The following is a 14618-nucleotide window of genomic DNA, read 5'->3' on the forward strand; positions in this document are numbered from 1 at the left end:
AGAAAGCTTGATGTGCAGCTAAATTTCCTGCTTCCATTGTGATTAACAGCTGTAACCTTTGTCCAAATAAGCACTAAACTTAAAGGTCCATTCATCAAAGTACTCGTTGCAATCTCTCCGCGATATTAAAATACATTCAAGCTGGGGAGCTGGCAGTTAACCCCCCCGCCGCCCCACGACTTCCTTGTTTTTTCCCTCTTGCGCAGAAGGTTGTCGACACTCTGGCTGTTTTATATAGAACCAAAAGTAATGTAGGTCAAGCCCTGCTTCCTGATTTACCTGGTGCAGGTACATATGATGGAATGCACACACCTACAATAACAATCACCTTGTGAAAGCAACTTTTATTTAACAGCATATTCATGAAAATCCTGGTGTCCATAAGTTCTTGTCATACAGCGGAAGTCCTCTCCCTTTCTGTCACTCCTGTTTCATTCCTGGAGTTGTCGTAGTCCCTGATGGAGGGAAATCCAACCTTCTGCTCGATCCACTGGGCAACACTGAGCAGCTTCATGTCCTGGACAGCAGGGCCAATGAGCTGTAAGCCAATGGGAAGCCCTCGCCTTGATAAAGCAACCGGCACTGAAACAGCAGGCAGACCTGCAGGAGAAGCAGAAGAGAGATAAAAGATAGAGTGATTAAAGTGATAAAGGAGGATGTTTATGTTTGCCTTCAGCAATTAAACCCTTTTTATTTCAATAGAAAACATGATACACTTAGCCTTTGCTGCACAGAAGAAGCAGCTTTATCTTTACTCATTTAAGGGAAAAGTGTTCAGTTACAGTTGTGTGGGTGCACAGAGTATTTAAGTGTATCTATGCACGCAGAACTTCCTGTGAACTTAAGGTGTTCTGCCTTAAAACGGTCTTTTTCCTCTCTGTACCTGCCATGTTGGCAGGCTGAGTGAACACGTCTTCCTGTGCACTGCGCGTTCGGTTGTCTTCCTGTGTGAAGTCGGAGTAGCGGGCTGCATCAGTCAGAGTGGTGGGCGTCAGCAGCACGTCAACACCTGAGCTGAACACGTGCCTGAAGTCATCGGCGATAAGCCGGCGCACTTTCTGTGCCTTCACAAAGTAGTGCTGGTAGTTCCTGAAAAAACAAAACCACATGAATGTTTATCGTTCCTGTTAAAATAGAACAACTTCCCCAAATGTCTTCTTAAATTTGAAGTAAGACATTCGAGACTGTAACTGTATACTGTGATAATGGCAGACACACTGGTTAAAGTAATGAAGTCAGTTCTATGCCAGGATAAAAGAGTGCTGCTATTTGATACAGAGGAGAAAAAACATGAATTTGTATGTTTGGATTTTTCCATTGAAAGCCATGATGTATCCACAGTTAAATTAAGACAGTGACTGCTCTCCTTTTTTTGTGATTTGATTATTTGTCACTTTGTGTCTTAGTTTGGTCTATGACTATCCTGTTTGCACCTAACTCCTGGTTTGTCACCCTTTCCACGCCGGTTTGAAGATGGGTGAAATGAAGCATGATGGTCTGCATAGGTTCAGTGTGATGTCTCACTTTTTGAGAAGGAAGTAGTTCCCAGAAAGAATCCTTCCTCTCACTACGTCATTGAAGCCCTCGTGTCGCGTTGACGCATACATGGCCTCTGTTGAGCTGTTCACCTCACTACGGTGGCCTGACAGAGAAGAGGTGCAAATCAAATACATTGCCATTATCACCATCTTGTGACAATAATGGCAGAAAAATATGATTTCCTTTTTCTGTAGAGTCTATAGAGCAGGCAGGTTCATACCATATTCAAGGCCGTCAAATCGGGCCATGTTAGAAGCCACTTCAGCATGGCACAGGACGTGGTAGCACACGATGGAGAACTGAGTGTGGGGGAGCGACACCTGCTCCACCCTCGCGCCGGCTCTCTCAAACATGTCGGCAACACGACACCATTGAGCTTGAGTTTCCACAGACAGTCCCGGGGCGTGGTACTCCTGAAAGGACAGAATAAAACAAAAGAAAACCTTAAAACTTAAACTTAAAGTATGTCATTCATTTTTAGTTTTGCTCCCAAGTGTTTTTTAGAATGGCATTACTACAGGTGAGTTCATGGCTCACCTTAGGGACGCCTACACGGAGATTCTTAACATCAAAGTCTTCAGGTAGCTCCGTCAGGGATGGAGGGGCAGGAATTGTCGTCGAGTCTCTTACATCGAGGCCTTGGAGTATTCCTGTGTAACATTTCATTAAAAATCTCAGTTATGCAGTTCACTATTTGAGGATTGCATGTAAAATGAATAGCAATATGAAACGTGGACAGATTTAAGAGGCATACAAATCATTGTCGGTGTCTATCAAACACAGGGGATAGATTTTCTTCCTTTATGGCAAATGTATTTCTTATATTTTCATTTAAACAATGATTATATTCCTGTGTTCTTGAGAGCTATTTCTTTTTTTTCACCACAAATCCCCAGGAGAAACACTGAATTTAGTGTAATAACACAATTGAGGTGCATCACCCTCAGTGTCTATAATGACAGACTCTATAGGTTTTGCTACCTAAGACGATGGCTGTGTCACTGACAGTGCGGCTCATGATGCCAGGAACGTCCATAGAGTTGACAAGAGGGATGAGACCGTGTCTGGACAGCAGGCCATAGGTCGGCTTCAGGGCCACGACACCACAGAGTGCTGCTGGGTTACGAGTAGAACCACCTGTGTCTGAACCCAAAGCCCTGTCAGTAATTACAAAAGCAACTGATCTTTTAATCTGCAAGCGCCACTACTTCTGTAATTGTTTTTAATATAAATGAGTGAATGTGTTTCCATACAGAAAACTGGTCAGTGAAGCCACAGCTGCAGCACTTCCCCCTGAACTTCCTCCAGTGATCACCCAATCAGAGTCTGGCGTTGCCCCTGTCTGTTCTCTGTAGGGAGCAGCATAGCCCCAGGGATTCCTTACTGGTCCGTAAGCCCCATCTGTGCTGCCCGCGCTTTGAAATGAAAACAAACAAACATGTACTCTTGGTTTATTCAAATTAAAAAAAAGAAATGAAAGAACATACCTAAGGTCTTACCCCATAGCAAACTCATCCATGTTGGTCTTCCCCACCAGGACAGCCCCTTGGTCCATGAGCTTCTGAACAACTGTAGCATTATAAGGTGGAAAGTATTCTGCAGCAAAAACAGTCACAGGTAATTAGTCAGTGGACTGACATAAAGTGGAACATTATAAGACATGGTAACTTAACACTGAGGTGATATGCAGACAATACCTCTGAGCATCCGGGAAGCACATGTGGTCTTGATATTCTCAGTGCAAAAGTTGTCTTTAACTGCAAAAGGGATTCCATCCAGAGGACCTTTGGAGACACCTGATAGGAGACAAAGTCCCAAACAGTAAAACTTGTGACTCCACAGACGAGTGATGCAAATAAATACTCATGTGTACAGACCTTGCTGAAGCCTGCTGTCTGCTTCTTGAGCCTGCTTCAGTGCCAGCTCCTCTGTCACAGTGATGTACGCATTAAGATGCTGAGTTTTCTTGATGCGGTTCAGGCATCTCCTACAAAGTTCTGTTGCTGAAATCCTTCCCTCCCTGAGTGCCAAAGACACCTGGAAAACAATGGTGAGCATTTTGAAACCAAACCTTTTGACTTGTTAAAAAAAAAAGAGCACAATTGTTTCTATCAATATCAATAAAGACTCTGTTCTATTTAAATATTAAGATATTATACACAAAAAAGTCCAATTAAAATATATACCTGAATTTGTTATTTTTGCAAACAGAACAATTGGTAATAGATCATTTGTCCATATCCTTTTCTTTTTGGCCATGAGTTGCCCTTAAGTATTATAATAAAAGGTAACTACCCAACACATTTCCTGCCAATATCATAATGCAGCTTATACACGATGATGCTGATAAATGCAATATTGAATTGAGTCAGTCTACATCATTGCTATTTATATTATTGACTATATAAATAATGATTTGAATTTATAAAATTTGACAGTAAGATTTGATTTTGCTTGATTACATTTAAACTCATCTGAGTACTTCTACTTTAAAGGTATAAAGCTGCTCATGTTTCCCCCCACCACCACCACAATCAATGTTTACATTGCATTACCGATACTTCATATTTAAAAACCAGAAGATAGTAAAGCAGTTGAGTAGTTGTCCTAATAATTAGTCATACATCGTATCTTTATGCTAGGAGGGAGCACAACAACAATGAGTAAAGATAAACAAAGCTAAAGTCAAGCTAAGCTAAAATACAATATAAATGACGTAAACACGCACACTGACCTCTCTTATTGTCAGGTTCAGCATGTTGACGATATTTCTGTCACAACCTTCCAAGTTATTAACAACCTTCACTGTACAGTAGCTGCAGCGGTGCTAGGCTGCCATGTTTGTTCCTGTCGCCACCGTCTAACAGCGCGTCCTGTGATTGGACAGCCGGTTAGTAACGCGCACACTGATTGGCTTAGGCGCTGAGCGGAAGTCACGCGCCGGTGGAGGAAGAGGCATGTCACGGAAGAGGACGTTGTTTTGAAACGATATAGATTTCTTTTAGCGTTTATATGAACGACCAACAAGACCAGTTTACACCAGAAGGAAATGGTTTTAGTTCCAGAGTAGCGGTGGCTTCTAATGAACGTTAACACAGCAAAGTAACTTGTGTACAGCTTGACCCGAGACAGGGAGTAAATGTGTTGCTAATTTACTGTCCCACAAATGTCTGCGACAGCTTCTGTGCTTTTCCACAGTTCAAATATGACGTGTGTTAGGCGTTTAGAGTATAAAAGGTGGTTGTTACGTCTCAGTACTTCAACAAATGTAAAAACATTACTTTGTAGGCAAAGCAGTCCGTTCAGTACTTCCAGCAGGTGCAGGACTATCATGCCAGCCTGGGTCATTGATAAATATGGAAGCAATGAAGTTTTACGCTTCACTAAAAATGCTAGATTCCCCTTCTTGAGGTTCCCTAATGAGGTCATTGTCAAAGTGTTTGCAGCGGGACTAAACCCACTCGATGTCAGCATGAGAGGTAAGTAACAAGCCCACTGTATGTGTGTGTGTAGTACCTCACGATACCAAATAATACCACGATACAACGATTCTGTGATAATCAATATATTGCTATATCTGTCCAGCTGAAGAAAACAAAGTGAAAAGTTAGGATTTCTGTGCAGGATTTCTCTTGTTTACTCACAACACAGAGAACAAAGTGCATAAATGTATGTATTGAACGTAGATGAAGCATCTCTTAACATAGCTTTCTCCACCATTATCCCGCTGTAAACCCCCTCTTCCTGGGCAAGGTAACTTCCTCCCAAGTTTCCCTTCATTCATTTGAGCAGGGCCATTGCGAGGAGACATGTAGCAGGGACTGTTTACTTTAGAGTTCCTTAATTTATTAATTAAAATATAGATATTTGCCCTGGTGTATCGATTATCGTATTGCACAAGAAAGGACGACGATATACCACCAAATCGATATTTTGACCCACCCCTAACTGACCTTGTCAGGAGCTGCAGTTAGTCCTCATGAAGACCAAAACCTGGTCCTTATGAGGTGTGTTTCTCTCTTTCTGTGTGTGACTATCTGTACTTTAATGTCTCTAATGGTCTATACTGTATGAAGTAGTTCTACTAAGAAAGAAATTGGATTTGCAAGTTTTGGAATGTTCTTAAAGTCATCCTGTCCAATATTCAAGGAAAGACAACTGTGGGTTTGTTTGTTTTTTAAATTAGCCACTGTGAATCATTAAAACAGTAAATCACACAGTCTGTTAAGTTTGTTCTTAGTCAATATTTATCACAGAGATGGAAACTGTGTGAGAAACAGTCAGGATGCAGAGTCAGGTTGATGTCCCCTGTGGTTTATTGTTTCTTTTTTTTCTTCATCATTACAACAGATGGTGGGTTAGTGTGCAGGGAGGAAAGACAGTGACAGTTTTTCACAAGTTTCACTGGTTTGGTTGTTCCTCTTATGCATATGTTGAAAGGTGTTTTATGTCCCATGACATCATAAATCCGCATTTTTTACATGTGTACAAAATGCCGTTCCAGGGAACACAACATCCAAAAGAACAGAAAATGAATATGTAAACCCTCATGTGGAGGCTGAAGCGGTAGAATGAGTGACAGAGTGATGAGAACTTTGACATAATCATCATTCACCTTTATTATTTGCAGTTTCTTCATAGTTCCTGTTATAATCTCTGCATCTAATCCAAAAGCTTTCTTCCCGTCAGGTGGCTATGGTGCAGCGACACTGTCTGTGAAGAGAGACCCTCTGAACAGCATGCAGTCGGGCAGCGATTTCCCTCTCATTCTGGGGAGGGACGTGTCCGGGGTCATCATTGAGTGCGGCATGGATGTGAAGTATTTCAGAGAAAGGGATGAGGTACAGTAACGCAACCAGCAGACTCAGTAAACACTTCATTTTACAAACAGGAAGCATTTTACAAACATGTACAGCATATATAATTTGACAGATGTTCAGTATAAACTGTATTTATATAATATTTATGAACTGTGCAAACACACTTTGAAGAGTTGTGTGATTTCTGTCCATAATGAAGCTTAAAACCCACCGTGAATCTTGTCTTTAACTCTTTAATGATCTGGTATTTATCATGATAAATATCAGTAAACTTTTTTTATTGTGACTTTTTAGCCATATTGTCCTGCCATAAGTGTGAATGCAAATTATGTCCTCGATAAAAACCTGCAGTGTGTGAAAGCACCTTGTTGGAAAGGCAATATTATAGAGTCATTCAGATACGTTAGAGAATGAAGAAGGCAAATAACCTCTGCTGATGAGCCCTGGCTCCTGAGGCAACATGCTGGTGGCTTGTCGAGTCATTGTTATGCAGGAATCGTGTTAGCGTGGCACTGGTGATGTGTCATTGTGGTAGTGTGTTCTTGGCTAACATTAGGCCGTGTAATACCCACAGGGCAGATGACCTAGTCCATCCTTTCCAGGCCACACTGAATGTTATGTGACGACAACAATCACTCAGACAACCTCATGCACTGTCAGCACAACTTGAGTTTGGACTCTCTGCCAGTGTGTAGAGCCAGTGTTAGATAGCTCTATATATAGCTATAGTATATAGGGATGATAAAATAACGACCAATAACAATCATTTGAGTTTAAGCAATTTCTTAACTTCCATAAATTGATATAATCTCTAAATTTGACATGGTTAATTTATAAATGTTGTGAATCAAATCACGAATAGTATAATTTAAGGGAAAGAAACACAGGAGATACCGTTTTTCTACTTGTAGCACAGCATTCTCAGGGAAAAGTTTGATCAAGTGAGACTACAATGGTCAATTAGTTGGAAATGAAACTGTCACAGCCACAGTTTGTAAACATGAACTTTCTTATTCCTATTTCAAAAATGTTTCAGTTCATTTTTTTCTTTCAGTTCACAGTTCTCACTCACACTCACAGATTCTTTACAATACTTATTCCATATGATTTCTTGGAATAATACAGACTACAGACTATGTATTAATGTTACATTACCTTTTGTCTTTTAAAACCAATGTTGCATGCCCGATTATACATTAATATGTAATGATCATGTTGTCTGTGTGAAAGTAAACAGAATGTAGAGCAAACTGAATTTTTGCTTGACGATTATTTTCTTGCTGCTTGTCCTCCCTAGGTTTGGGCAGCTATTCCACCGTGGAAGCAGGGCAGCTTAGCTGAGTTTGTGGTGCTTAGTGCCAATGAGGTAAGTGACGATGATCTCATACAGCGTTGCTTTGTTAGCTGGAAATGTATCAATCAAGTATCACGGTTTCAGTCAGATTTGCGTATTCACTTCTCTTTTTGGAAGACTGTGGTTTGTTTCATACTTTGCATGCATGGCAGCAGCTTGCCATTTAACCACTAACGCATGCAAATAAAAAAACACAACAAGCAGGTAATTAAGAAACCTCAAGTTAAGCTGTAGCAGTTCAGAATGACTCAGATTGTGCACTATTGATAGTTGACGAGGCGAAATTAATCCTATAATAAATGTTGTTCAAATGAATGTGTGCTGTGCTCAGATCTCCCACAAACCAAAGTCACTGAGCCACACTGAGGCAGCAGCCATTCCATATGTGGCAACCACTGCCTGGTCAGCACTGGTCAACACTGCTGGGCTCAGTAAGGACAACTGTGGCAAGAAGCGGTGAGGAAACGTGGACAACTAGCAGCTCAAATACTGAAATATTTAATCCTGTTCTGCATTTGATATGAATCCTTATGAGGATGAGTCTGTGTAGTAATAATAATAAAAAAACATTATCAATACACTAATAACTGTTTCTCATCTTATCCACAGGATTTTGATCCTTGGAGGTTCTGGGGGAGTGGGAACATTTGCTATCCAGGTATGGGTTAAAGGTCAAGCAGTACATTGTATGTGTTTTTTTTAAGTTGTACTACAGTGTACGGTTTTTTTACTGCAGTGTATTCACACTGCAGTAAAAAAAACCTAACCTAAATATATGTGTTGCGCACTCAAAACGTGAATGATTATGAGAGTTTTGTCTTCCTTTAGTCTGCAGCAAATTATCGTTTTTGTACACAGATGCTGAAAGCGTGGGGAGCGCATGTGACCGTTACCTGCTCCCAGAATGCCGAGGGGTTTGTGAGGGGGCTGGGTGCGGACCACGTGGTGGACTACACTGCTGGGCCTGTCGAGGAGCCGCTCAGTGCACTAGACAAGTGAGACAAGCACACGCAGTCATTCATCTTGGTGTTTAAAGTGTCTTGCCCTAGTTACTGTGGCAACCCTGTCCACCCAGCTGTAATCAGCTTATTAGTGTGGGAAACCATAGCCTTGTTGTTTCCTAATGATCTGGTCTCTCACCTTTTCTGTCCCATGTCCTCACACCTGCACAAGTTCTCCCTCTAATTTACTTTCACTTTTGATGCCCCCCCGGAACTTACACGTCTCTTTATCGCCAGATTTGACGTGATTCTAGATAACGTTGGAGGGGACACGGAGCGCTGGGCACTGAATCTGCTGAAGCCGTGGTGCGGCGCCAAGTATGTCACCCTTGTGACGCCTTTCCTCCACAACACGGACATGCTGGGTATTGCTGATGGCATGATGCAGACTGCTGCTACTGTGGCCACCAAGGCCCTCAAGGTAATTATGGTTTAAAAATCACAGGTGCAGTTTAACTCTACATGTTTATAGTTGAACGAAATAAAACATCTTAGTCTATATTACTATTACTATTACTTTCAGATTTTGGAACACAATAAAAAAGACAAAGAAATAAACAACAGCCAAATTCAATAAGTCAGTATAAGACTGACAGACTGTCCTGTCAAGCTTCCCCTCAAATTAACAGCATATTGCACACTTTTTCAAGTCTTATTTAAGATGCTGATGGAGTGGGACACACATTAGTTTTTAAAGTCTGTGTTTTGGTACTTTTGAGAGTAGAAGAAATGTTGTCTGAAGCAGCCACGCGATTATTCTCCTGCGTGAGCTGAATGGAAAGTTCTGCATGTGCGATTGTTAAAGACCACCTATCTTTCGTTCACTGTGAATCCAGTCATCAAATTTATTGATGTTGAACTGCTGTTGAACTTTCAGTAACCCGACCACTAGCTTGCCAACAAACATAAATGTGTGTTTCATCGATGCAGCCCTAATGCAGAAGCCGGACAGATCTGGCTTCTTTCTGTAATTATAAACTGACATAATTATGGGAAAGGAAATGAACAGCACACCTGCATAAGTCAGTCATCCTACTCTTTGGCAAATCAGATGCTAATCTCATCTGAATTGTCGTGAAATGTGAAAAGCCCACAGTGATTTCCTTTCTGATTAGAAAGGAGACGACTGATGAAATCACCAATGGAGAATGCAGCAATGCATGTGCAGCGACCATGGCAGCAGCACTGTGTCTCACTGTGGTGAGACCAGGAAACAGACATCAAGTCTCAGCTTTTCTTTGTTACATGAGATTAACATGTTTATCAAATACGAAGAAACATAACGTCATTATTAATCCTTCCTCCTTCGTATCACAAGTACACACGCACACGCAAGCACACAGAGAGAGTGAGAGGGAGAGTGCGGTGTTGGTGGCATCCTGTCTCTGTGCCCACTGTAGTGGAAAAAAAAGCTTGCACACAGTGCTGTGTGCACCTTGCAGTGGTGTGTGCGCTTGTTTGTGTCTATTTGTGTGTCTGTTTTATATTAGTATATTACCGTTACTACGTTTTTCCACCCAAGTCTTAACCAGAGAATTCACTCGCTCATTATGTGTCACTGTGGTTTAGTGTTAAAGTACAAATACATGCACCAGAAGGTGACGGGCACATTAGCGAGGTCATTTAGGATTATAATGAGTAACTGCGCAACTGTTCACTCAGTTCAAGTGCTGATTTTCATTACATTTGCACATTCCTACAACAAGTTAAGTTAATGTTGCTGACTTTTGAGTAATTATTCAGAACTACTGCCACTTATCTCTTCCTCCACCCCTCCCCCTCCGCCTAACCCTAATCTTAACCTTACCACAATACAAATGTTTAGTCTCAAACTTAAACTGATGCAGAAATGTATTCAGGCACTTGTTTATTGGGGGATTGTGATTAAAAGACTATTGTGTAGTCCTGCTGAGCATCCCGTTTTATTATCCACTTCTAAACCTTACAAGTTACAAGTTACACACTAACGTTTTTACAGTGTGATGTCGCCGGGCTGTCATCTTCCTTAGTTCTGCTATTTTAGCAACACTTTGCGTTGGTTGGTTTAGTTTTCTACTTTAATCTGCTTTTTCTCCGGCAAAGCACAGTCGTGTCTGCTTAAAATTCTTTAATTACTGCCTGGTTAGCACAAAAAAACAATATAGGAATATTTGACATGCATTAAAATGCTAATTAATTCTAATCTTGCTTTAATCACTTACACTTTTGTCATTGCAACTTTATCTTCTTGTCTTTTAAACAATAAGAAATTGTTGCGACTCTTCACAAGGTCACAATATAAAAATACTTGTATAACAAATTACTTTTACTGCCATTGACCTTGGCTCAAATGCTAAATTGTCAAGGTCAACGTTTTTAACTGTTTAACATCGGCGTGTTAATGACGTGACGTGAAATAATTTGTTTTTCATCAGCAAAGATTGTCATCCTCATTGCTAACTAACTTCAGTAAAACTGGACCTGAATTACTCATGCACTTGAAACATCACCCTCCTTTTCCGGGACAGCCCCAGAGATACTTTTGCTTCCTTCTTTCTTTCTTTCTTTCTTTCTTTCTTTCTTTCTTTCTTTCTTTCTTTCTGTCTTTTTTAATTGCAGCACTGCCTGCACAGTGCTAGGCCTCACTGGCACATGAGAAATGTTCATTTCCCTTTTACATACAAATAGAATATTAAACGTCGATGCAAACCCCTGTGTAGAACTGGTTCTGTAGAGGTGCACTCCCACAGGAGGAACCTGATTCATAGCAGTCTTGTCTCTCACTAGCACCCACAGACCCAATCAGAGTTACAGTGTGATACTGATTATTTAGACTGATGCAGCAGAGGTGTCTTTTTCCAGCTGCTGCTGCTGCTGCATCATCACCTTGTTGTTGATGACTGGATTGTTCTGTCAGGAAATGTCAAGCTGTTGATGATTTGATGTCACTGCAGTTTACAGAAAGACAACAGCAAAATGAAAAAGTAAAGTAAAAAGGTGTGGGAGAGCCTGGTGCTGTAGGGTTAATAACAGGAAGTTAAAAACATGCACATGTGCACCTCCCGGTATCACGCCAGCATGCGGTTTACTTTGTAGTTAAAAGGGAAACTCGAGCGCCAACAGTTATTTTGGTTGTCACAGTGCCCTTGTTTCTAAATGTGTTTATAGGAAACGTGTTAATAACTCACTACTGTGCACCCTACACACACACACACACACACACACAAAAACTGGGTCAGTTGTTGACAGCATTTAATATCTCCACCCAGTAAGAGTTAGATTTAATTTTAGTCATGAGTAATTATCAATGAATTTTAATTTATTTTTTAGTGTATTTTACTGTGTACACTAATAACTAATAATTACTAATAACCTTAGTTTCCATGAGCTGCTGCTCACACCAAGCCCATTGATTTTTGTTTCTTATTAATACATCTTTTTAATTTGCAAAAGGAGTAATGTGGCTTGTTTGTAAGGCACTTTTTAAGGCACATAGGCTTTAAAGGTAAAATAGGCAGCATTTATTTTCGCGTTATTGATTAGTTTGATAATAACTAATCAAGTCTCTGTTTGGCCCCACGATGGACTGGCGACCTGTGTCATGTCAGCTGTGATTAGCGCCACCTTTCAGCATTAAAAATGCTTGCACACCTCCTCTGCAGTCTGTTTACGTCCCCATAAGAGTTTAAAGGAGTTGGATAATGGATATCTTTGCTCAGGTGATGAGATGGGGCCCAAGACATAGAGCAGTGATCCAAAAATGTTAATAAAATATCCTCTGAGTGCTGGTCTTCATTTCTTTTTCTCTTACTTCTTGCAGCACCTTATGAAAGGAGTTCACTACCGTTGGGGATTCTTTGCACCAAGTGGTCCTGCACTGGATGAAGTAACGGAGATGGTGGATGCAGGACAGGTACAGCATCAGATTCTGCTTCAATTGACTGTAGATACATTCTTTAAAAAGTAATACAAATATATTGAATTATGAATACATTTGTGAAAACTTGCTTTGCTTCACAAAGAATTTGGCTTGATGGAAAGTTCCCATGCTAAGCAACGGATCATTTTTTATTATTAAAGGAAATTGCAGAAGTGAACTGCTGTGTGACATGTATTTAACCTTCCTCTGTCTCCTCCGTCAGATCCGGCCCGTGGTGGACGAGACTTTCAGCTTTTCTCAGGTTCCTCAGGCCTTCCAGAAGCTGGAAAACGGTCACGCCCGAGGAAAGACTGTGGTCCAGGTCATTAAAGAGGGTGATGACCTATAGCACTGACTCTTGGACACAAATGAACAATAATAATTTCTACACAAATGACCAGCTCATTAGGTCTCTGGCAAATTTAGTTACAGCACATAGGAATAAACAAGGTAACTAGAGTTTTAGTTGTGTGGTTTGTGTAGCTTTTTAATGTCTGAGCATTTCATCATCCTGCAATCAGCCAATCGTGTGGCAATACAGTCAGTCAATCAGTATCAGTATGAGGGGAAAATGGGACAGATGAGGTTTATTTTTTAACCTGAAGAAAGACGTAAGGACAAATTAAAAAGACAAACATGCACCAAATACAACCAATTGTTTATTTTCATGTGTAACAGTTTCCTCATTTCACATCAACATATTTACAACTAACAGTGGGCAACATTGTAGCTGCAGTTCTGTCTTGAAATTATTTCTACTAAAAACTATACATTTAATGCTTATGTACAACCAAATGAAGAAAAGTACAGTTTGTGTAAAAATCTGTTGGGATTCTAAGAATAATATCAAAACTTTACAATAGGTCATCTTTGACTTATTTGGATATCACATCATTTAGACATTTAAATCGTGGAGTGTAGGCACATCAGTGTTGACGTAAACATTCATAGTTGTCAGCAGTAAGATCATAGAAACCATGCAGTAGAAAGGTAAGATGGAGAGATGCAGCATTGAAACAGGGCAGATTTTTCACTACATGCTGTTAAAACACATTCTTTGGTTAGCAACTTTTTACTTTACTTATCCATTTTTTAGGAAAAGAGGGAACACATTTCATCAACTGCTATGTAAGAGCATGCACTTTAAAGTTTAGTTAGTTGTCACACTATTGGTCCAGAGTAAACCAAGTCAAAACAAAAATAAAGGAGTGAAGTGTTTTTGGGTCACACGCTGCAGCTGCTTCACAGAGCTCAGTGCCCTGTGACGCAGCTGCAGGAGAGGGCTGTGGGGACCAAATGCTCCTCTTCTCATAGGATCTCCAAGGTCCACCTCTGGTTCAGTTTTCTCTCATCAAATGTGTTGAGAATCACCTGGTTCCTGTCATATTGTTTACCACCTGAGGAAACCGAGACAGTGAAGCATGTTCAGACTTTATACACTCACTGATAAAGGGATATTGACCACATGTGACACCAGGTAAAGTAAGCAGCAATTTTCAGTGTACTTCCTAAATAAACCAGGAGATGGAGCTGCAGGATGGGCACAAACACAGAGCCTTTATGCTCAGAGCAGTTTGATCATTTTAAAAGTGTTTCCTGGATAAATGAGTTGATCAGGTAGGGATTATGCGGGATTATAAGAAAAGATGAAGCTCTCTGACCTTTGACTTCCAGGACCAGATCAGGTTTGAAATGGCAGTGCACCAGGCCGTCAGGTGTGATGTTCCACAGCTGATTTTCCTTGCCTCGCTCTGGGGAAACACAAAGTCGACTTCCCGCCATCACCACATTGCTCGAGGTCTCCAGGCAACAGTCCTCCACCAGCTGGAGACGGACACAGGAAACAGGAGTTGATTTGGTTTAACCAGTTCTCATATTCCTGATATCATTCATTTTCTAAGTGCAGAAAAATACCTGCAGTGTCATGTAGTGTATTTTACTTTTAATGTTTAATCTCAATCTACACTGCAGTAAATACAAATGGAGGTCCAGGTTGAGTGTTCTAT

General features: G+C 40.7%; 3 protein-coding genes across 5 annotated transcripts in view; 1 reads left to right on the plus strand and 2 right to left on the minus strand.

Moving 5' to 3' along the window:
- Window positions 1-324: 324 nt before the first annotated feature.
- Window positions 325-4402, minus strand: qrsl1 (glutaminyl-tRNA amidotransferase subunit QRSL1). The gene is made up of 11 exons (XM_044046862.1): window positions 4274-4402; window positions 3417-3576; window positions 3237-3335; window positions 3039-3135; window positions 2793-2954; window positions 2521-2696; window positions 2077-2189; window positions 1760-1952; window positions 1525-1642; window positions 884-1089; window positions 325-600 (listed from the first exon to the last, which is right to left on the minus strand). The coding sequence occupies exons 1-11, from the start codon at window positions 4295-4297 to the stop codon at window positions 392-394; spliced, it is 1557 nt and encodes a 518-aa protein (XP_043902797.1). The 5' UTR covers window positions 4298-4402; the 3' UTR covers window positions 325-391.
- Window positions 4403-4477: 75 nt separating this feature from the next.
- Window positions 4478-13071, plus strand: rtn4ip1 (reticulon 4 interacting protein 1). The gene is made up of 9 exons (XM_044047023.1): window positions 4478-5018; window positions 6229-6380; window positions 7657-7725; window positions 8045-8169; window positions 8323-8371; window positions 8572-8708; window positions 8952-9135; window positions 12514-12606; window positions 12836-13071. Exons 1-9 carry the CDS (start codon window positions 4706-4708, stop codon window positions 12959-12961), a joined length of 1248 nt encoding a protein of 415 aa, XP_043902958.1. The 5' UTR covers window positions 4478-4705; the 3' UTR covers window positions 12962-13071.
- A 187-nt stretch (window positions 13072-13258) lies between these two features.
- Window positions 13259-14618, minus strand: part of crybg1a (crystallin beta-gamma domain containing 1a) — a 35740-nt gene continuing 34380 nt past the window's right edge. For all 3 annotated transcript variants that reach the window (XM_044047020.1, XM_044047021.1, XM_044047022.1), the window contains 2 exons: window positions 14274-14436; window positions 13259-14009 (listed from right to left, as the gene is read on the minus strand). In XM_044047020.1, the coding sequence (XP_043902955.1) occupies window positions 13921-14009; window positions 14274-14436 (252 nt within the window). In that variant the 3' untranslated portion in view covers window positions 13259-13920. The remainder of the gene's footprint in view (window positions 14010-14273; window positions 14437-14618) is intronic.

The sequence above is a fragment of the Solea senegalensis genome, linkage group LG16 (genome assembly GCF_019176455.1).
Source record: "Solea senegalensis isolate Sse05_10M linkage group LG16, IFAPA_SoseM_1, whole genome shotgun sequence".
NCBI classification, from domain to species: domain Eukaryota; kingdom Metazoa; phylum Chordata; class Actinopteri; order Pleuronectiformes; family Soleidae; genus Solea; species Solea senegalensis.